Below are 22,972 nucleotides of genomic sequence, written 5' to 3'. Positions count from 1 at the left end.
ATGGCTATTATTGAGAGCTCAGGATTTGCCCTAAACAAGGTAGATTTCACCTGGAAGCAAGAGGCTCCAAACCTACTGCTGCAAACCTTGTGCCCTTCCAAAGAAATTGTTGCAAATTTCAATTATTAATGTTTAGATTGTTATTATTTTTCGTAAAACAATGGAATTCCGCCTCCACTCTCAAAAAGCAACTGTCCAAATTGAAAAATTAAAATAAATAAAGAAATTCAACTTTAATTTCAACCTTGGAGGCTTTAAAGCCATAAATGGTAATAACCACAGGCCAACAGAAAAAGTGTTAAAGTGTTACATACACTCAGGAAGGGCAACTGTTGACGTCAGCTGGGGCTGGAGAAAGAGCACAGCCACACTGGCCTCTCAGTGGGGTTAAAATGCTCAGTGAATGCTGAGATGATGCATGATGATGCACAGACATGATGCACTTTTATCACCTCTGGGCCCAGAATCACCTCATGAACCTAAACACAGTGCTGTCATGTAGCTATCCTGCAAAAGTGTAATAACTAAATCTACCCATAACCTATATCCAGGAGGTTGAACGAGGTATCGACATAAATGTTATTTATAGAAAAAAGAAAGAGCAACTACTTGCTGCAGGAAAATGGATTTTTACAATGGCACGCTGCAGAAGTTCTGTTCCTGCTCACGAGACTTGACTCCTTCTTCTCCCTCTGGTAAGCAATTAAACGCTAGTGACATTCAGCTAAAAATGTAAAACTGATTAGTAAGTAATTTATAAAAAATTAAAGTCAACTTCACTGGGGAACTCTCTCATTTCCACTAAATCTATTTATAATACCAAGCTAATGTAACGGTATCTAGTATTTTATCCACAGGTATATGATACACTTAAAAAAATTCTTGTGCTCATACAGTTGATAAAATGTCTTTACTACCACAGACTATCACCCTTCACATTTCATAAATATTTTGTAAATAAATGATGATGTTATCACTGAACATGAAAAAAACATACAAGCATTTTATTATACCTAAGGGGATCATATTTTGATGTGGACACTGAAAAACTGGATAATCTGGTGAGTGACGTTTCTGAGGTAATACAGAGGAGCTCTCAGGCTTTGGGATGAAGGCCTCACATGGCCTCTCAGCACCTCTCTGTTGCAGCCATACGCGTTTGTGTGGGCAGAGCTCTCACTCTGCAGGGTGGCAGAGCAATTCCACACCTTGGCTCTGCTGCAGGTGCCTCTGAGGGAAGGTCATACAACACCTGCTTGTCCACCACCACAGGCAATGAAGCCTTCAAGGGAAGTAGGAAAAACCTTGGTGCGTAGGGGATGTGATTATGTCTGCCCACTGATCCAGGCTGGCGTGAAGACTGTCCTATTAACCCCTGAAAACTGGAGATTGCTGTCTACTTGGATCGGTGTTTTCAGTACCCTGTGCACCTAGCTACCCAGGAGTTTCCTGGTAGCTTTGCCATTTACAATTTAGAAGCCTTAGTCAATGATGGAAAACTAAAAATCACGGTTGCAGTTGTGGTTATGAGTAGATCAGTAACAGAGGACAAAGCAACACCTGGGTTCTGCTAAACAAGGTATCCATTTAACAAAGACACAAGCACAGCTGCACATATAGTGTTACCGAACACATATTAGGCATGAAAATAAATTAGTTCAGCCTGTGACAGATAGGATTTTTACCACATAAACTAGGATATTAGTCCAAGTATTTCTTTAATTAAGATCATACAAGCCAGAAACAGCCATATTGCCTACTGCTGTGGCAGAATCATACACCCTTATAAAACCCTAAAAATACAGTACCCAGAACACCTAACACACATAATATCACAACTTCTACAAGAATACAAACTCCAAAGGAAGTTATAGTAGAACTTTATTAGCCCTTATTGCAAATTAAATTGAAACATAGCTCAGTTAACACTGCTTGCACACAAAAACACGTGAAATATTGTTACTGTATTTGCTATGAAAACATGACAAAACAAGTTGTCCGGAAAGAGTGAGAATGCAGAGATATCAGGAAGAAGCAGGTTAGAACTACAATTTAAATTCTGTAAAATCATTTAGGAATGAAATTGGTTGTGGTATCAATAGCCACATGTAAAAATTGCCTGACACATCTTTTAAACTTCTGTGATTCGAATTCGACACGTATCATTGACTTTAAAATTTTCATACGATGATTTCCTCACCAACATTAGTGTTTGCAGTTGTTGTGAGTAGTAACGGTGGCATGACTTTGGGCTGCCACCACTAAGCTTCTTGCATCCTATGTCAGTATATTACTACAGCCATCTGACACGTTAAGCCATCTGCCAGCTATATAATGCTATACTCAGGCCATCTATTACAACCAAAAATCAGGGTAATCAGTAACTGATAGAGAAGCCTTGAAAATGTTGCAAGAAATAGTGTGAAGATTCCTGATAGTCATTACAGTTATTACTGCTCAACTGGGATGTAAAATAAGCTCCTGTCACTCACAGACACTGAAAAGGGCATGGCTATCTGGTGGACAGGAGACAGGCATGTTATATTCATAACCAAACACTGAGCAGAGTTCCCTTCTAGCTGCTTTGAAGCTTTGCTGCTCTCGCTTCTCATCCTAAACCTTTTTCTCTTCAGGTAGTCCAGCCCTCCACACACCTTTTTATGTGTGGTTCAAGGCAAAGCTGTCAATCTGGAACAGGCATACTTACTCTACGAGTGTTTCTTGCAACGAATCAAAAAACAAGGACTTGTCTTACCAGATCTGTACAAATCAGCCCTGCTCTCCTGTAGATCGGCCAACAATCCTCAACCACAAGAAAGCTTGTGCTTTAATCTCAGTTTAATCAGTGGATTTTTGAAGATAAAGGAGAGTGTTACGTGGATATAGAAAAAAAAGTTTATTTTGTGCCAAGCATGCAGTGAGTAGAAATGGACAAGTTTAAGCTAGCTAGAGAAAAATTAAAAGAAAGCTATCTCCCCACCATCACCACCTCACCCTGACCTTTATTTAAGTTGCTGCCTATATTTACTATTTTTTGGTTGATCAGAGTAAAGTTATAATTAGAGTTATAACAAGCCAATAATTTCTAAATGCTCTTTTTATAAGATTGGATAAAATAAAGTGATGTTACTTAGTGACATATTAATCTCCCTACACTAGAATCTGCACAAACATTGCTTTAAAACAAAACAGTTACTTTGCCAACTTCTGATTCAAAGAGCTAGAGGAAAGAACTTCTCAGTGTTTGTAATGTGCATTACTGTTCTGTATAACGGAAAGAAAACACAACTTAAGTGCCTGACAGGACGAGGAGATGATTCTCATGTTATTGCTGGCATTGTCACTGACTGATCAATCTTTAGGCCTTGGTCTCAGTTTTAAAAACTGCATTAAGAGAGGTGTGCTTTACCTACTACCCCTCTTAGCATTACATCGCTCCACAAACACCAGTGGAATATTCTCATCCTGTTTGTAGGCCAGCTTTATCCTTCTAGCCTTGAATCACCGGCAAAATTTCATAAGCTACTTTAAGTAAAGGTAAGTCTCTTGTAAAATTCCCAATACACTACTTATACATAATACTCTACCTATACACTACAGATACAAGTATAGTTTCCTGATAATATTTTTCTTCACTATCCTGCCCACCTCTTGCAATTTTTTGCATTTCATTTCATAGTAGATTTAGGCAGGATGAATATATATTTCCCAATCAGTCTCTGATTGCCAAACATTATTTGATTCGCATATAGATTGTCAAAAAAGACAAGTGACACTGAGGTCTCTCCCATAGGAAATGATTCCTGCACTTCCCTAGCTCCTCAAAAACCTCAACAGTATTAGTGTTTTAAGTGGTGCAACTTGACTAAACTTCAGGCCAAAAAAGCTGAAGTACAGTTGCACAGCATCTTCCCCCATTGCAGACAGCGCCTGAGGGCAGCCAGACAGATTTAAAGCAGGACTACAGAGCTTCAAAGGGAAGCCTGCCAGGCAGAGAAAAGACAGAAACCAGTCCATTTAACAAATGAACTGAAACAGCAGAGGACAGCCCTAAGAGGGACAGAGGAGGAGGAAGGGACATGTAAAAACAGGAAGGGAATCAGAAGGGGAGGACAGGAGGCCCAAAGGTAAGGTATATATGAAGAGGAATATATGTTTCATGAAATAAACTTGGGGCAGAAAATTAATTAATAAAACACAAAACTAAACCAAATCTACGAGCAACCAGAGGGGAAAAATCAAATCCTGAATCAGCATCTCTTAACAGAGGAATTACTGCCTGTGAATCTTATTCAAAGCCTGGGAAGGACACAGCTAACAAGCACTACATCATTAAAGTATACAAATAAATGTAGTGAAAGCAAGTTTCGAAATGGCTTTGAAAACATGCTTCATTTGTAAAAGTTTTCTCAAGACAAAAGAACTTCAGTAATTTCTTCCACTCCAGGCAGCTGTTCTTCTTCATCTCAGCTGCTTTTTATGCCTTTTCTGTTGTCTTCTCCTCCTCTTCTAAAAATTCAGAAGGGTTAAGCATCAGACAAAACCTATAACCCCGTTTTCTCCTTGTGGGAGGTGATACACTCAAGGCTTTCAGAAGGCTTTTTCCTTCTAGGAATGTGTAGTTTGGAAGCCCCACTGGTGGGGACAAAACCAAACCTCTTTTTCCCTTCTGGAGGGCAGACAGTGACAGCTAGATCCAGCATTCTACCCAGCAAGAGGCCATGTTTTACAGGGAGTAGGACAAGCCCACGAAGATCTTATCTTTACTAATTTGGATTCCCAATCTTCCTAGAAGGGATTATATCTTCAGAGAGGAGTTTAGCATTTCAGGCTCTGCAGATGAGGCTGACACTGTTGTGTTGTCGAAAGACTGAAGTAAAATTGGCACAGGGAGAAGGCTGAGTGAAGTGAGTCCAGTGTAGCTGCCCAACTCTTGCAGATAAGGGCCCAAACCAATCACATCTATATCAAGCTGCCTATAGCAATGCTGGTCTGTGTCCCAACATACACAGTGAAGAAGCCAAGTACGAGTCCCATACCTCATCTCTGTAACCTGACATCTAAGGCCTTTCCATCCAAAAATCAGGGCCCTACTGTATGCTCAACAGCTAAATTACTGCCCATGCCTTAGTGTGAAGCATTGAGACCTGGAAAATTAACAAGAAGTATCTGGGCAAAGAGAAGGAAATATCTAGAAGAAACAAAACCTGAAATCTGATTTTAGGTTGGGCAATTCCCTTCCAGTCACAGGTAGGTCTCCTTTCCCTCATCATGCTCAGTGCATTCCAACTTGTTTTCCCATGGAAGATCCCCCTGAAAGCAGTCTGCTGTCCTTGCTCTGTCCTGGACATGTTTAACACACATACCTTTGCTTGAAGACTAAGCGCCAGGAGTAATTATAATGATGTGCACTACCCAGTCACATTATTGATGGAATCATGAAGCTAGTGATATAAAATCTGTAGTTAGAGCAGAGACACTTTGTCAATAGCACCATTTGAGTGCACACTCATTCTCTCTTGAAGGCTTCATCATTAAATGCACTCAAGTTTACAAACCAGGAGCTATTTTGCAAAATCTGAGGAGGAAAACTCTTCTGCCTCCTTTGCCAATATCACCACAAGGGCTAAAAACTGGAAGCAGAAATCAGACATCTGTGTTCAACTGGCCTTATCGTCCTCAAAGCTGTAGAAAGGATGAGGTAACACCAAACAGATATGAGTACACTCAAGAACTAACAGTGGCTTCTGTTGCTGAATTTCCTCATAACTCTAATTAGACCTGGAAATCCTAAAAAAGGAGACAGTAGCACTTTCAACTGGCTACTTTTCTGACTGTCATTGTGCTTCTAATCTTCAGCAAGCTGAGGTTCTTCTTTATTCTCCAAATACTCCCATTATCTGCTTTTCCATATCACATGCAATGCTTACCTGGCTTTTCCCTCACAGCCAAATTGTTCTGACAGGGGTAGCCCCAACTCTGCCTTCCCTGCAAATCATTCACTTTTGACTCTATACCAGTTCCCTTTCACAGGATCAAGTCTGTGCTCACAGCACACCCCAGTTCCCATGATTGCTGCAGGCTCCATGGTTTGGCTGCCCGTTGATAGAGACTGGCATTAAGCAAGGGAGTAAGACACAAACCCTTTCTCATGAATGAACCATCACGCCCCAGGACAGACCCCTGTCTGCTCCCTGTTATCCATTTGGCCAATGCTTGGATGAAATCTGAGATGAAAGAAAAAAATTATCATACTCCAACTCTCACCACATCTCCAATTCTCTTTGTTGTTACACAGAAAAACATGGTGAGAATTCCCTCTCCTGTCAGTTGTTTGCAACCCTTTTAAATGTTTTATTTGCAATCCTGCCCTTATTTCTTGTTTTGTTTTTACTATCTACTTTCATTACAGTTTTGTAGCATCTAGATGCCTGCTGTGATATGCTCTAGTTTTACTCCTGCCTTTTTCTCTGGGGAAGAGGGGGGGGAGAGAAAGATGAAAAGGTAAAATTAATTTGTTTCTCTGATAAGGCAGTTAAGAAGCACGTTGGCCCCTCTGAGCATTTCAATAGCTTATCCGCTTTTCTAATATTTCTGAGAGGGGAATGAAAACCAAATGTTCAAAACTGCCAGCACATCCACATCCTCTTCTTTGAAAATTGAAAACTGAGACTAATTATAATGGTTCACACAGTCCAGTTATGTTGCTGATCTAATCAGCTTACATTTGGAGAAGTGTGGAATAAACCTGCACAATGGCTGGGACACTAAATCAATTTCTCCCTGGCCTAGCACATTTAAAGCATGTTTATGAGCTGAATGATGTCCCCCCAAAAAAAAGAAAAAAAGAAGAAAAGCTGGCTGCAAAAAGTGTTTTGAATCTTACCCTCCTATTTCTCTACCCACATACAAAAGGAAGAAGCCTTTAATTTACAAAGGATTTTGGTTTTTGGGTTTTTTTCCTGATCTGGGCACACCCTCTTGAAATAAGGCAAACATAAGCACTTGGGTATCATTAGTTCGTGATTAAATACATCATGAGACAGAAAACTGGCAAAGAAAGTAAGGCTGGTTTGTTCGTGTTGGTCTTACTGTTGGCTCTTTGTGCACACTCTGAGTGGCAGGCCTCTGTAAACTGAGCTCAACACTTGGGGGGTCCTTCTTCAACTCTATTGGGGGCCTGTCCCCTCTGGCTACTCCATCAAATTTCAGAGATCTGCTTGGCGAAGGAGTAAATATTACTGTTGAACACTCTTTATCCTTCTCTTCTGTGCCGTTGACATTTTCTCCATTCATGCTGACTTTTCCATCTACCTGCAGAACACAGTTAAATAAATATGCTGAGGCAATTAGCATTAAAAGGATTTTAGGAAATTAGGACTTCAACATGATATTACAATCATTAATACAGTCTGTGTTATCAGTGAAGGAGGGAGCTAAGCACACATTTCATTCAATGGGCCAAAATAGAAGAAGACCCTATGACCCTAGGGTGGTCATAAACAAAATACAGAGACAAAGTAATAATTTTTCTGGATTTCCAGGTTTTCCACATTCCATTCTCCCAGAAACATACAGACACCCTTTGTGTGCACAGATCAAAGGATTTTTTCCAAAAATCAAAAGTTTTATGTTAAATGTAGACAAAACTGCTGGGCTTTGCATTGCTTCATGCAAGCAGGTTATTCTGATGAACTGCTTCTGTACCCCAATTAGACAGTATTAGTAGATCGTGCTTTCTGAAGCACTGTCGTGTGAACTTTGAAGGGTGAGGAGCAGCAGAGTTCATCCACTTGTTTCTTTATTGTTCACAATAGGGAATCAAAGCACCAACAAATGAAACTGGGCATTCCACCCTCTCCATGAGGTGATAAAATAAATTGACTTTGGGCAACCTCCTCGAAAAGGAGAGCACAGGAGTTTAACTATGTTTTTTCTCAGGGTCAAGCTAGCTCCTTGGTGGCCATATATTCTCACTAAGGAACCCTTAAGCAAGGAAGAAAATACAAAATATGCTTTGACTTCTTCCTCTGCACTAATACAGTTTCTTCTCAGACTTTAATACTTTGTAATTCCTGAATGGAGGTGGCATGTAAAGACTTCCTTCAGTTTAGAGGGCTGTTTGTAGAAGTATACAGGAAAAAAGTCTTGCTACAAAGAACTCACTGGCCATTCACCATAAGAGGACCCAGGTGGAGAGAGACCAGGAGTGGACCAGGTATCAGTACCACCACACTGCTCCTGCCTAGCTACAGCACAGATGTTTATAGTCTTGTGAGGAGGGCTTGTTACTCTGTGCACAGCAATCCTTCCCTACTTATTGAGTAAACAGCTTGGACACCTCAAGAATGGCACTCCAACTTGGTATATACCATCAGTACCAAGCTGAGGGCACACTCCTCCCATTGACTTCTTGTACATATGCATCCAGAGGCCTGTTCTCAATGAACATGATTAACTAAGGGGCCATCTCCATGCTGATGGGCATCCTCAGTTCTGCCAGATGTGTGAGGAGGTGAAGGCAGTAGCACCTTGCACAATCAGCTCCACAAGCTGTTGTGCCCCTTCTGACTGTTTTTCAGATGAAAAGGTTCCCTCCCTTTCCTCATTGCTATCATTCACTTAACATAGTACCTCTCTTAGGGTTTATTTCCAAACACAAGAGCGAGCAGATACTGAGCCCCAAGTCTTCTGGGACTGTGTGTTGGATTATCTACTAAAGAGGCAGGTTATGAAAGATCACAGAAATAAAAAAGCCAGGAAAACACTGGCAGGCCACACCATCCATTTCAGTGTCTCTGTTTAGACTAAGACATTTCTTTATTTATATTAAGGAGGAAAACCAAATGTTTGAATGATCAGGACAGATGCCCTGGCTGCAGAGTTAAACAAACATACTTCTTCCCTCTGATCTGGAGGAAGTCAACACATTGTCACCAGAGCCAAGAATCATCGACAGACTAGTGTTTCCAGGGAAAATAATGCTACAGCTATATGTGCCAGGGAGTAATTCCTACTGAGACAAATCGCATTCTTCCACATCATGTGAACAAGATCCAGACAGATTTTTAGTGGTGGCTGGTGGGGGTAGAAGCATCAATGGATTAGTTTCTCCCCACTTAGGTGAATTATATATGCAATAACGTGACAGTGATACACACACATATCTTTGTGTTCTGAGGAAAAAAGTGTCAGGGATCAGAAAAAACCCAAAGATTCAAGATTCACTAATGTCTAAAAGGTAAACTCTAGGGGCATACCAACTGAGGTACAGGAGAAACAGGAATTACCAGTTTCACACTTCAACTAGGAAACATGGTGGGGGTGGGGTGTGGTTTCCACAAGAGGTGGGACAGGCATCACAACACATTTTTTTCACTATTTGTAAAAAGCTGACTTATTTTTTAAAAAGTAAACAACCTGAATGTACATGGTAGCAATGCTACTGGGCTTCAGGGATCCTTGAATATCACTAGCAAAGTATCAGCAATGGCAGACACAAGGGAACCCAAATTCTACAGGCTGGGGGCACCCACGCCTATACGCTGCTCACAACATGGCTACCCAATGAGACTTGGGTAAACTCCAGTTCTGGTACAGGCACTGTGAACAGCAGACATTTTCAAACTTGACTTATTCTGGTCTGTTCTAACACATCCCAGTTCTTTGCTTTCTCCATCACTGGTTCAGTATCTTACTCCAATTCTCCACAACCACCCAGACTAAAGATACGCTCCTCACATTCCATATCCTGGCTTCAGTTTCTTCTCCTATCCTCTTCTCCCACAAATCTCATAGCTGGCTCCTTATCCCCAGCAGCCCTGCCTTCATTCAAGTTCTCACTTCTTTTATTCCCATAATTTTAGCAGAGTTCTAGCAATTCAGTGCAGCCACTCCCCTTCTCTCACCATCAGTCTCCAGTTACTCTGCTGCCCCAGTATCAATCTGTTTCCCTAAACCTGCATGGACAACCTAAACCCTCTCTTTACACTGGTGAAGCAGCTCTCCCCATTCATCCCTCGCGAGAAGCATGTTTAAGACAGAGAATATCTATGGGAAGCTGGCTCTTGACTGTGCAGGAGTAGGGACACTTTGCACTGAATACAGGCATACTTCAGTGTTCCCAAGGCTTATGACTCGGCTGAATGGGACAGGCTTGTATGGGCATGGCAAAAATCAGATTCCTGACGCAGAAGTCAGTTCCGATCTTGCTTCAAAAGTCAGGGCCTCCACACTCCCCACCCCTTACATGTTGTTTAAAAACAAAAAACATGACCACATACTCTTTTACAAAATCTGAGGAAATGGCTTGCTTTTTTCTTGAAGTCCTCCTTTCCCCAACCAAATTAAGCCTGAGGAAAAATGACCAGTGCAGTCCAAACAGGCCAAGTTTCTAAGCAGACTGGTAACCAAGAAGAGATCACTGAACCCGGCAGCACAGAGCACGAAGCTGAGTTTTGTAACATCGGAGTGTTGCAACTCTTTTCCACTTAATTACAATAAACATTCATATGTTCAGATTGTTTAATTAGGATCTCTGCTCCTGATTGACTCGGGGGAGTGTGATGTATCCTACCTTAAAGTTCTTTAAAACTTCCTGTGTATTTTTGGGTTGTGAGTAAGGCTTGGGTGTCAGCATAGGCACAGCCTTGGGGGTGCTTTTGCTGGGAGATGTGCGTCCCGTCGAACCACTGGGCTCTAGTTCAGTGGTGGGAACAATGGTTGCTTCAATGGTGGCAGTGAATTTTGGAGCAGGAAGTGACTGTTGCCTTAAATATCTCAGAGGATTTGGGTCTTTCAGTGGGGAATTTGGCTCCACTGAATGGCTTCTTTCCAGAATTTTTGGCATCTGCAAACGCTCAAGGACAGCTTCACTGATAGTGAATCTTTCAATGTACTGCTGGAGGATGCTCTCAGCCTCCTCCTGTGTCTTTGCATTCTTGTATGCCTCATGAAGTTCCCGCTCTCTTCTCTCTCTGCAAGGGAGACAACACAAGAGACCATTGCATTAAAATTAACACTGAAAATCACACCTATTTCCTCTGCTCCAACAACATCCTTCCCTCCCTCCCTCAGGCCTGCAGGCACAGCTGCCCACAGTTACCTATGGAGCACATGGTATTTTGAGACATACCACTACACCTCAGTAAAACAACATACTTCTCTTCCACAATTTCTCGGTAGGTTTTGATGCTTTTTCTGCGCTCACTCGTTCCATCTCCAGACAATAATCTTTCCATTTTCTTTCTCTCAGCTTCCTTTTTTATCAAATCCTGTGAAGCGCTCCTTCGACGACTCTTCCACCGAGCCAGGTCCTGTGAGAGAAGGAAGGCACCTGAACGCAGAGCCTCAAATAGCTAAAAACTGGTCCCAGACAACAATGAACCCAACCAGCCACTTTGCAATGCTTGTCCTTGCTGTGGACCAGGCTCTCACCACCTGCAGGCATCAATGTTTATTTTAATGAGAAAAGGAGACTACACCTTAAAATGAAAATGTTGCCTGACTGATTTTTCTCTGAATAGCACGATCCAGTAAGGATTTCATAGCTTCACTGATTTACTTTATTTCTGGCAGGAAATTTGGCCTAAAAGGAAAAGTCAGGGCACTCATTTTCACTTGTGCCAACATTAGGGACAAAAGCCAATCCCCCAAGAACATTAAGCAGAAAAATTATGTTTGGTGAAGAATTTTAATAATCAGATATATGGGAGGCAGGGGTCATTGGAAGAATGGATGTTGTTTCACCATGAGCTACAATGGCACTGACAGTCTGCCTTGGAGAGCTGATAGTTCTGTACTGTGCCCATGCTATCAGTCAACTGGTTGACCATGCAAGCATGGTTGACCCATGATGAGGTTTTTTGATAGAAAAATCCAGTGCAGCATCCAAATTTAAATTCTTCCTCATGGGCACTCTGCAATATTTTGGATTCAGATGTGAGCAACACAGGTTAGCGACCCAAGTGGCTCACACCTGCAACAGAGCAAAAAGCCTATGCTCTGTATTCAGCTATAGAGAGAGGTCCTTGTTGAAGTAACAAACCTACACTTTTTGGAACCTGCCTGCCTGAAATTGTGCAGTAGACTGACTGATTCTGGTCAGGCTGAAAATCTAGCCTGACACTAAACCAGAGAGTCACGGCAATACCTGTTATGGGCCCCTATGTCTTGCATCCTGCTTCGGTTATGAATTCACAAATCCTGGAAGGTATAGGAGCAAGATCTTCTTCATAGTACAAGTATTACAGTAAAGAAGTCTCCTAAGCTATAAAATTACTTTGCAGCCAACTATTAAAGGAACAAAGTTTTACATGTAAAAAATAACCACTGCAGCACTTCTGCAAAGAAAAATAACTTCGTAGGAAACTGTACAGGCACATTGTCATTAACTGTACAACATCAGGAGATTACTATACAGATTATATTTCATACACTCTAATAAATTCTGGTTTTAATAAAACACAGATATTCAGTATACATACTCAATTCAAAGGCTATTTAATTACAGGGTTTTCCAAATACTTTAATTACATTTTTATTGGTAAACAGCAGAAGGTGCTGCAAGCATAACTTATTTTATTAAAACCAGGAACAAACCTTGTCATTTTTAATTTATCTTAAAAGCACACATTATTGATGTTACACTTTAGGGAATGCTCATTAAAGTATTTCTTCACATGACCTATATATCAGTGTATAATCCCCTTCACGTAACATAGAGCTTTCATTTTCCTCAGTTACTAATTATTCTCATTGAAGCACCAAAGCATTTCTTTATTCAGCTACCCCCACTATTGCCTATTGTTTGAAAATTAGTTTTTCATTAGGAAATTTTGTAACATAACCCTTCCTCCTTTTTTTGTAATTAAAACCCAGACATGCTTATCTTTTCCACTCCTGACGCTTTACAATAACAATAATTAAAAAAAGCCATGAAACTGTTAATTGTTGGCAAATATACAGCACAGGCACATAAAAATATCAGACCATGAAAGAGCTGTTGTCTCTATAAAGCCCTCAACATGCCAAGGACATTCCAATAAAGGCATTTTCAGTACCTCTTCAAAACTTTTAGTTCAGTGTAGAAGGTGCTGAGGGCCTGGAATACTTAGGCCCTTTACCTCAGACGATTTTCAATTCAACAGTAAGTTCTCAAACTTCTTGAATGCCTTTGGACTCATTCTTATCTCTGCTGGGAAACCATGGCTTCCCACACATAGAGACTTTTCAGCTGAAGTCCTTTGTTGTTCTACTACAAAAAGTTACTTCTTAGCTGTACATACTTTTTTTTTTCACTTTTCCTTGAATTTTCTACCCAAAACCTCTCTGAGGTGTTTCACAGTAGCTGTCCTTGTAATGGGGAACTACCATACTTGAAGAGATGTGGTTTTTTGTTGTGGGTTTTTTTGTAATTAAAAAAAATGTCCAAAATCCCTCATGTAAAATCAGTCTTTAGGAATGAACAGAATTGAAACTACAACTCCTGATACTAACTTACCTGCATATGATGATTTTCTGTCCTTGCCAATTTAACAAATGCCAAGACAGCTTACAGAAACGCATCGAGGGAAGAGGGTTTGGAAAGCCCCCAAGCAGGGTGTAGCTAACTGGAAGGGTAATTTGTTTGCTTGGACAAGTTGGAAAACATTAGCATTTTCTGTATCTATGCAAATTTATTAAAGACAAGTCCAACCTATTTATTCAGTCTTACTTAGTCTTTATTTTGTCTCTTTAGACATTTACTAATTAGAAAAGTTAGAGAAGGCAGCACTTAGAAGTTGTTCTGCCTTCATTTTTACCTAATCAAAGTTTAATTAGCTTTTTTTAAAAAAGCAAAATACCTGGTGCAAAGGCAGAGGCACCAGAAGACGATGTACTCTGTAATTTACATCAAATTATGAACTTCTAAGCTTTTAGCAACAATACACTGAGGAAAAAAAAAGCACTGCTGATTATGTGAAGCACCAAACAGCAACTGTAGATTTAGCAAGTTGTCCTCGGTGCCTGCCAGCATTGCCATGTTGTATACTCACATCTTGCCATCTGGTCTCGTCCTCTTTCAGCTGGTTGTGTATATTCTGCAGTTTCTCATGGCGAGCTTTGCTGTGAGGCTGAGTCACAGCTTCTTCTTCACATCTCATGTCAAACATGCTCATACTCCTAAAGAAAGGGAAAACAACAAGAAGTGTAGTGCTATTTGGAGGCTTATATTCCTTCAGATTGTAAGAGCTCAAGCCACATGAGGGTGCTACAGCAGAATCAGCCACGTGCACTGTTATGAAGCTCCCAAAAGCAGCAGTCCCCTAGAAAGATCCGTTTGCATTCTTGTGGCTCCCACATAGTACTTCAGGCATTATAATCTTCGACTTTCTCTTGATTTTGTTAGTTGACTGCAACTTTGTCTCTCACTAAGTGTTACTAATTTTACACTTCCATCAATAGCTCTTTTTAAAATCATTCTATCATTCAGAACATTTTACTTCCTGAAGATCTGTGCCCAGTGAGTTTTCAAGATCCCTCCAATTAACAACACAGACAGAAGTTTCCATTTCAATGTAAAATAAGAGAGGCTTGAGAAGTGTGTCAGCGGGAGCATGGCTGGCTAAATGCTATTGCTGCAAAACCAGGGAGAGCCTGCCCAGAGAAGTACACACAGTTCAAACTGCATGGTACTTTCTCCCCTCCCTGCCTCAAAGAAATCCAATGCTATCAGCACCAACTCATCAGTACAGCTAACCTAACAAGGAAAAGCTGACGTTCAGGACAAAAAAGTTTCTTTCTATTTCTGTCCCTGACCTTTGGAGAATTAAAGGAAAAAAAAGGTTATGGTTTGATATACATCCCTTTGTATTATATAAAGATCTTCATACAAAGGTAATGTGCTTACTACTACCTATTATTAGTAAAACATGACCTCAGTTGTGCCATTCAAAGCAAAAAAAAGTTAAAAGAAAGCCATGCAGTTCCACATGAAGTGATTTCACAGCAGTCCTCAAATGATCACCTGTAGCTTTAGGTGAGCCAATGAGCCAACTAGCAGGAGGAGCACGCAGTAAAGATAAAATTGTCGGTGACTGTGCCCACAGTTACCAAAGTGAATAGACACGGAAAGCTGTGCATATATTTATTGAGCCAACATTTGTACTCAGGCAAGCAAAGATGGGAATGCCACTCTCAAGGGAAAACTTGAAAGGTCTGGACAGTGGATGGAAAAGGACATGCACAGATCCCACCCTATTCAGGAGGTATTTACTAAGAAATGAAGAACAGAATATTGCCTTTAAGGATCAACAGTGAAGTTAATGTATTACTGTGCTTCACCCTTTAAACAGAGTGCTGAGGAGTACACTAATTTGGGTTTTTCTCTGGGTAGTTTAAGGATTGCATTGTTCAAGATGGGATTGGAGCACTCCTAAATAACAGAATCTAAAGAGATGGGTAGCTTTGTTGTTTTTAAAACTAAAGGCATATCACCTACTAAATATCAGTCATATTTTGGAGGTATTCATATTTGGTGAGGTAGGTTGGGAGATGCATAACTTGCAATAAAGTCACCCTTACAGGTTTTATTCCAGCTTTTGAAACTCACACTAAGAAAAGCCTTTAGTGTTCAGTATTTGCACCTTGTGCCTACTGGGTCAAACTGGTTGCATAGCTCCTCTCCTCTACCTTTTCCTTGTGTCAGAGAATTTTTCATTCACATGCAGTAGAATAAAACATAAGACCTTAAATGGTGGCAACTGGTGCTAGCAGAGTGCATGAGTACTCACCCTCTGCCATTTGGGATGAAAGAATAAAAATATTTTCCAGCAGGAGTCCCCAGATGTCCTAATGAAAGGCTAGTATACATTCCCTGAATTCATTCAGGTCTCACAGGGTGCACAGAGACAGCAAAAGGTTTTATGACTATTAACAATGCAATAAAAAAGGTACTCTGGAAAAGGCTTCAGCCTTGGCCAGGAGTCAAAATATACACTATGACCCCACATACACTTCCTACTCCAGGTGTCACCTCCCGCTGCTGGGCCTTCATTGCCATGGACAAGCAACCAAGTTGGTTGAAACATCAACTCTGCACAAACATGCCTCAACAGTATCTTCCCAAGAGAGCAATCTGAAGAAGTCACATCTCAAAGCACTGTGCTCTGCTCTGACCAACATGTAGTAACCATTAAGGAGAACAACCTACTTTCCTGAGTACATGGACAAGGCCAAGCGAAATGTCTACATCAACTTCTCTGCCTGACAAGTTCGTCCTTAGAAAAGAATCAGAGAGGCCAAAACTCCAAGCTTCGGCCAAAAGACACTTTCACGATGAGTCCCATATAATTTCATCCCATTTCTTTCTTGTATAAACTACAAATGGCTCCAGATCATCACTAACACCTGTATGAACAGAACTAGATTAACTCCTTCCTTTAACAGCAGGCACACAGCACTCAAGTAGACAGGGAAGATGTAACTGCACCAAATTAGAGTTTATTAATTTTCTGCCATTTGCACAGCTCTGGAGATTGTATATAAACTCTGCCTAGAAGCAAGAGGCCTTTCTGCTGACCAGCATACCAGACCTGACATTCTAACAATGATCTGGAAAAAAACACTGTACAGACGAACAGTGTATTTTGGAGAGCTAGATCTTTGGGATGTTGGGATTTAAAAGTTATACTGCTTTATTCTCACAAATTACAGTTGTTCTTGTCAGTGATATCATGCAGCAATTCCTTTTATTTTTTTTATCAGGTCTGAACAAGTGTGGGATAAAAAAATTCTCAAGGAATTCAGTATTTAGATTATTCTGGACCCTGAGACAGACAAGGGCTGATGACAACATCTAGTGTCCTCCTCACCAGCTAAGGGAACTTAGTCAGTCTAATACTGCAGCTCCTAGTTTTGCTGCTGGAATAAAGTGCATCTAGTCTAAGACTGAATTCAAGTTGCAGTTTTCAATGGAGACTTGACAAACATTTTGGAAGTATTTTAAATGTCAGTTGAATTTATTTCTTCTACTTGAGAGCCAAGTTTTACTAGATTCTTCATAAGTACTTTGTCTTCAGATGGAAAAACACAATCTTACATTTATAAGAACTTCAAAGACAGTTTAGGAAAACAGTTGCTCTGTAAACTGCGGCACATCTGGAAAGGATGACAATGAGGTTTGAACATTTATTGTTCTGCCCTTTAAAACAAAATCAGAATCAATGTGGAATAAGCAATATGATTATTAATCTTTGCTACACTCCAATTATACCACCAACCCCATTGCAATGCCTTTGAAGGCATCTCCATGTACCTTCTCTCATGTTTGCATTTAATACAGACATGCAAAAATGAAAAAATCAATCACACAAGTAAGTTTTCTGAAATGGCAGGAAAGTCCCCATTGTTAAGTATAACACTTCTGTGTTATTTTGCTTTTTTTGTCTCATCCCTTCATTTGATTGGACAGATTTCTGCTGCTTGAAAATGTTCATATTTACTCTGTGGTCAGAGGACACAGGCTTTGCTCAGCATAAAGGTATTACAGAACTTGCAAAGAGCATTCAGTTCATGATTCTAAGCGTTATCATTAGAGAAAAGGGTGAAAAATTACACATGAGTCTCTGCATATACTCATGATATATATTCATGATAAAAACCCCACAACTCTTTATGCTGTTTCTGTTTGGGGATTTAATCTGGGAGACAGAGAAGGTCACATGCATTTCTGTGAACAGAAGGATATTACGGACATTATTATATGGGTTTATTAGTTTATTATTTTTACTTGGGTAGTTCTCAAACATTTGTTTGCTTCTAAATGCTTTGTAAAAATAGCTAATAATTTCACAGAACTTTCTAAATGACATTGCATACTTTTCTGTACTACAGTTTACATGCATACACACACAGTTAAAATTTTTGAGTGTAATAAATGTCACTTCTACTCCTGTCAAAAGTAAAACATTGAGGTGAAGCGCTTAAAAATGAAGTTTAGTACATTACTAAATTAAACCTAACCTATAAGGTATTCAATATAAAGTTTTTAAAAGAGAATAAAGGATCAGCTAAATATGCATTTTTCTGGTAATTATTCTGAAGATCACAATAGATTTTATTTTGCTTTGGGATTTCTTTTTTTCTTCCCCTTCCTGGTCTTACTTCATTTTTTGATTCAACATCCAGATTCAACCCAACTTCCTTTACCTGTAGCTGATTAGAGGCAATGGAAATTCAGAAGAAAACCAAGAGAAAATAAAAGAAAAAAAAGAAGAAACAATACTTCAAGCAACAGCTGGACATTAGTATTATGCTTAGTTTTTATAGGCCTTTATATAAAAATTATTTTTAACTGCAATGTAAGCCATATTACATTCCATTTTTCAGTGCATTCTGAAAAATTTTTTTGCCAAAACACTGCAAAATAATAAGGAGGCATCAACTGCATTTTAAATTAGTAGAAAGATGGGAGAACATGCAGTGTAAGTTGTTTAAAACAAAATCTTGTGAACACAAGACAACTTACTCTGCGTCATCAGACACAGCAGTTCTGGGGCCGAATCTACAAGACCAAATATAAAATTAGATTGTGGATAAACACATTAAGTACTAATTGCAACTGGACCCATACAATTTGTGCAACTGTCACTTGCACTAGTAAATCTGACCAAAACAGAACCATGCTGTTTATGGATTATGTATTCAAACAAGACTTACCTGATCATCTGGAGGTCAAACTACATGAGAACACCACCCATCCCTCCCTAAACCCATACTAATGCCCCCCATTATAAAAATCTGCTGAAGTATACCTAAAATGTGTGTAGAAAATAGTTATTGAAAATAGACAACGTATTAATGGTTACATTAAGAGCCATACATGTGATAAATGGAGACGAAACGTAACGGTTACGTTACAAAGCAGTGGTCAGAATCACCATTACTGAAGCATGAAGGAGACAAATATTACAGTCAGAAAGTGAGTCACATGATTTCCTTTTTCTTTTCGCTGGTTTTGGTTTTTTTGTTCTGTTTGTTTGCTTGCTTGGTTGGTTGTTTTTTTTTTCCCTTGGGGTAGGAGGGTGTTGCTGAAAAAAGTTACTGGTAATACAGAAGCCAGTGTCATTCACTAAAGTGGTGGTCTTGTTTAGAGCTGTGCAAACCACATATTTATATCTGGGACTTATCATAAAAGAATACCACATTCAAAAGTCAACACTGCAACATTTCTAATCAAGGAGAAATAGGATGAACATTTCTCAGTAAGCAGACTCCATTTTAGCCTCTCCTATTCATAAATTCTTTTTGCAATTCAACATTTATACTGTAATAAATATTCCTTTCATTTAGCTTTCGATTAAATATTTAAAGAAATTCAGAAGGAAACACATTACACAACCATTCTATTTGTTTCTAAAACATGTATTACTGTCATACAGTGTTTTAGTCTGGACTGAAAACACACCAGGCAATGCACAATCAGAATTCTGAAGTGTGCACACAGGGGCATACAAACGGCGTGATTCACACCAGAAAGCTCACATTTGCAGATGCTCATCCTTGGATGACAGTGTTTCCATCTTGTTTTCCTCAGGAACCTCCTGAAGCTTAGACGTTTGACCAAACTGGACTTCATTATGGCCATTTTCGCCCACTTGGGCTGTACAAATAATCTCATCTTGTCCTGTAGGAGGGAGACTGTCTTTTTCCTGCCCTTGCTGCTGTTCTTGCGGCGGTTGTATTGCAGGTTTTTCAGAGATATTAATGCAGACTTGCGGACATTTTTCAGGCCTGAGTGAGCCAAGGGTGGCAGTGCAAAGGGATGCATTGAGCAACATTTGAAAAATCACACATACATAATGAAAAGCATAATCGTAAGTTAACAAAAACCCAAATAGCTGACAGGTGACAAACTAGGTGAGGCAGGTGCAAAACCACGATTTTAATAGAGTCAAATACTCATAACATTCCTCTAAGTCAGAAAATAAACTGCCTGGGACACCGCAGAAGATTAAAGTATTGAGTCCATATTTTAATTAAGCGATTCGATTTAATGTCTTTTCAACACCAAATCATTGTTGAATTCTATGGTAGATGACAGGTTTTTTTCCTGGCTGAGCCATATGCTAGTTTTTCATCCAGGGGCATGCATATCCTTCTTCTCATGTACTTTGAAGAGGTTGATGAGCAAACACCTTTCCACTCTTGTTTGCATGTGGCTCAACCATCCAATGATAACTCTGTTCAGAGGCTTCAACTGTCAGTTTCCCCACACAGCCTCAATCATCTGAACAAAGGTGCTTAGAAAAACACCGAGCATTATTAGGAGGGATCTCGGGATCTCTAGGTTTCCTGTTCCGAAATCTAACTGGCACCACTTAGGCCATTCACAAGGATCTAACCTAGCTGGAAACATTTGTAATGACTACCTCATATTTTACAAGAAACCTCTGCAAATGTATACCTGCTTCCATACACTGTTAGAATTTTGCATCTGGTAGAGCTCTGCTCTGAGTCTCTACAGGGCTCTACTAAAAGGGCCAGAAACTCTGTATTGCCACCTTCTGAGCAGAAAGAAATGGCAGAGAACTGAGGGCAAGCATGGAAAACCACTGCTGGACACCAGCAAACCTTCTAGATCAAGAGATCTTGACAAACAGCCCACAGGGCCAGCTACAAGGGACAGAGAAAAGCACAACTTTCTTACCTCGTCGTTTTCTTCTCAAGTTCTGTAGTTGTGCCCTGCTTATTCTGATGCTTTGAAAATGGCATGGGAAGGAATTGCTTAACATTGGGCCCAGGCTGTTTTAGAAAAGCTCCAGTTCTTCTAGCCAACATATCATCTCTTTGTGGGTCTGGAAATTTCATGTTGTTTTCTGTTCCATCGCTCTGCAGCTGAGGGATTGCAAGCTGTTCTTGGCTCTCTTCTCGTGTTACAGTACTGCTCAGAGAGACAAGTGACACTGTTCCATGACAATGCTCATTTCTAAGCAAGTGGCTGCTCAGGCAATGTGGCGTGCTATTACTCAAAGCTGAGAGTGATGGACAACTAGGCAAACTAGGCATCTTTAGTTACAGCACAGGGAGTGAGAACAAGAGGAAACGATGTTGAACCCCACACTTACTTAGGTGATTCGTTAGAAGTTGGGAATTGCATAAAAATCTATGAGATGAATTAGTCACTTGGAAGCTGGCATAAAAACCTAGACAAAGCACCATGGATTGCAAAAGAAATCCCCCCAAAAGATGAAAGACTGTTTTCATGCTGAACGGCAATTAACAACTGAAGTACTTAAATATTATGAAAGAAAATAGACTGTTTTATGTTCATAGAATACATTCTTGCAAGTAGTTTCATAAAACAGAACACATGCCATGATGAATGAGTAAAACACATCTTTAAAGGCCACATGAAGAATGGAACAACACTGCTGACCGATCCAAGCTAACACCACACACAAATCAGGCATGAAACTCAGAGGGATCTGCTTCTGTTCTCTGACCTTTCTCCTTCCTGCAGAGTCTTCAAATCCTTCTCACGAGCTACTGTCTCCTCTTGCTGCTGCTGCAGCACATGAGGAGCTACTGACAGGGTACGACAACATACGGGAATGGAGCTAGCGGTACGCCTCTGAAAAGTTCCCATCCTTCTAACCAACATATCATCTCTCTCAATATCTGGTACATGCCTGTGGCACTCTTCCTCGGTGCTTTCTTGCTGTTTGCTCAAACTGCATGGGGTTTGTTTTCCAGAGATGATGTGAGAAGCTAGTACAGCTGATGCAATTCTCCTGCAAGAGTCATCTATACCTGACTTGACCACCTCACTAGTGATCAGAATGAGAAGAGGGGTGAGAACAGAAAAAACATTCTCAGGTCAATTGAAAGGTAAGAAAAGGAGTCCTCCAACTCAGTTTGCAAATGTTTTTATAAACACACAAAATTAACTGAATGAATTACTAAAAGCATTCATTCAAAATTCTTTTTACGGCCACAGACTAAGTAATTAAAGTCAAAGAAATATAAGATCTGTTAATGTGTTAATGACTCAGAGCTGTAATTTTTCTCCAGATAAATGCCAGAAACTCAGAGCAGCAATACACCCTCTTCAAAAATAAAGTAAATCCATCAGGTTTGAAAAAAGTTTTTTTTGAAGATTAGCAAAGCCACCAAGCTGAATGACAAATTCCTAATGTGCTGAAAGCAGGTGGAATTCCAGCAAAGCTGCTGGAACTCAAGCAGCAGAAAAAGCACAAACAATAGCTCAGACTGAGACACCAGAGACGTCACTGCCCATCAGAAATTTTGAGCAAGTGCTCAGAAGACCTTTCTGCACCATTGTTTTACACAACCCTAAACATGTTAAGGTACTGTGAAGACATCAGATGACTTCTGAACAAGGCTGTGCACATAAACAGCTCTTAAGTCTATGCTGCAGTTCACTCCCATGCAGATCAGCATCTGGCAAGAACAGGTCTCATTTCCAGCTCAGCAGCACTTCCTAAGCCACACCAAATACCTGGACTCATTCTCTGGCTCAGATACTTCATCGCTGTGTTCAGCAAACCCAAGACTGACAATAGTGGCTGAAGGAGAGCTTTCAACACCAGAGTGACTCTCCACATCGTCTTTCTTGCTTTTCTCTTCTGTTCCGAGTTTAGATGAAGCTCTGCCAATAACAAGCCTGTCCCATTTCTGTTGATCAATCTCAGTTACTGGCCCAAAATGCACAAACTTCTGCTTGGGGCTACCAGCTTTTTTGTTTGCTTTGGCTTTGCGGACAGCAAAATCATCACGGGCTACTGCTTTCACCGTGGTATCAGTTGGCGGCAGAGTGTTGCTGGGACATTTGAAATCTTCTTCACTGGTCATAAGGAAGAATAAAAGAATGCCCCCAACATGAGAACCTCAGAACTAAACAAATTAAGTGCTTCTAAAGTTTTGATGGGTTTTATTTTAAAATTCAAAAACCCAGGTACAAACAGCTGTG

General features: G+C 40.2%; 1 protein-coding gene across 3 annotated transcripts in view; it reads right to left on the bottom strand.

The window, feature by feature from the left end:
• Nucleotides 1-22,972, bottom strand: part of LIMCH1 (LIM and calponin homology domains 1) — a 179,790-nt gene that overhangs the window by 27,339 nt on the left and 129,479 nt on the right. For 2 of the 3 annotated variants that reach the window (XM_032685058.1, XM_032685059.1), the window contains 9 exons: nucleotides 22,502-22,846; nucleotides 21,486-21,809; nucleotides 20,690-20,923; nucleotides 19,525-19,773; nucleotides 18,509-18,544; nucleotides 14,037-14,163; nucleotides 11,161-11,315; nucleotides 10,577-10,976; nucleotides 7,093-7,314 (listed from right to left, as the gene is read on the bottom strand). In XM_032685058.1, coding sequence (XP_032540949.1) covers nucleotides 7,093-7,314; nucleotides 10,577-10,976; nucleotides 11,161-11,315; nucleotides 14,037-14,163; nucleotides 18,509-18,544; nucleotides 19,525-19,773; nucleotides 20,690-20,923; nucleotides 21,486-21,809; nucleotides 22,502-22,846 — 2,092 coding nt within the window. The remainder of the gene's footprint in view (nucleotides 1-7,092; nucleotides 7,315-10,576; nucleotides 10,977-11,160; nucleotides 11,316-14,036; nucleotides 14,164-18,508; nucleotides 18,545-19,524; nucleotides 19,774-20,689; nucleotides 20,924-21,485; nucleotides 21,810-22,501; nucleotides 22,847-22,972) is intronic. The other variant, XM_032685060.1, reaches the window with a different exon arrangement.

Source organism: Chiroxiphia lanceolata, chromosome 4 (assembly GCF_009829145.1).
Source record: "Chiroxiphia lanceolata isolate bChiLan1 chromosome 4, bChiLan1.pri, whole genome shotgun sequence".
Classification (NCBI taxonomy): domain Eukaryota; kingdom Metazoa; phylum Chordata; class Aves; order Passeriformes; family Pipridae; genus Chiroxiphia; species Chiroxiphia lanceolata.
Note: the sequence above shows the minus strand (reverse complement) of the source record. Positions and strands in the feature narration are given on the sequence as shown.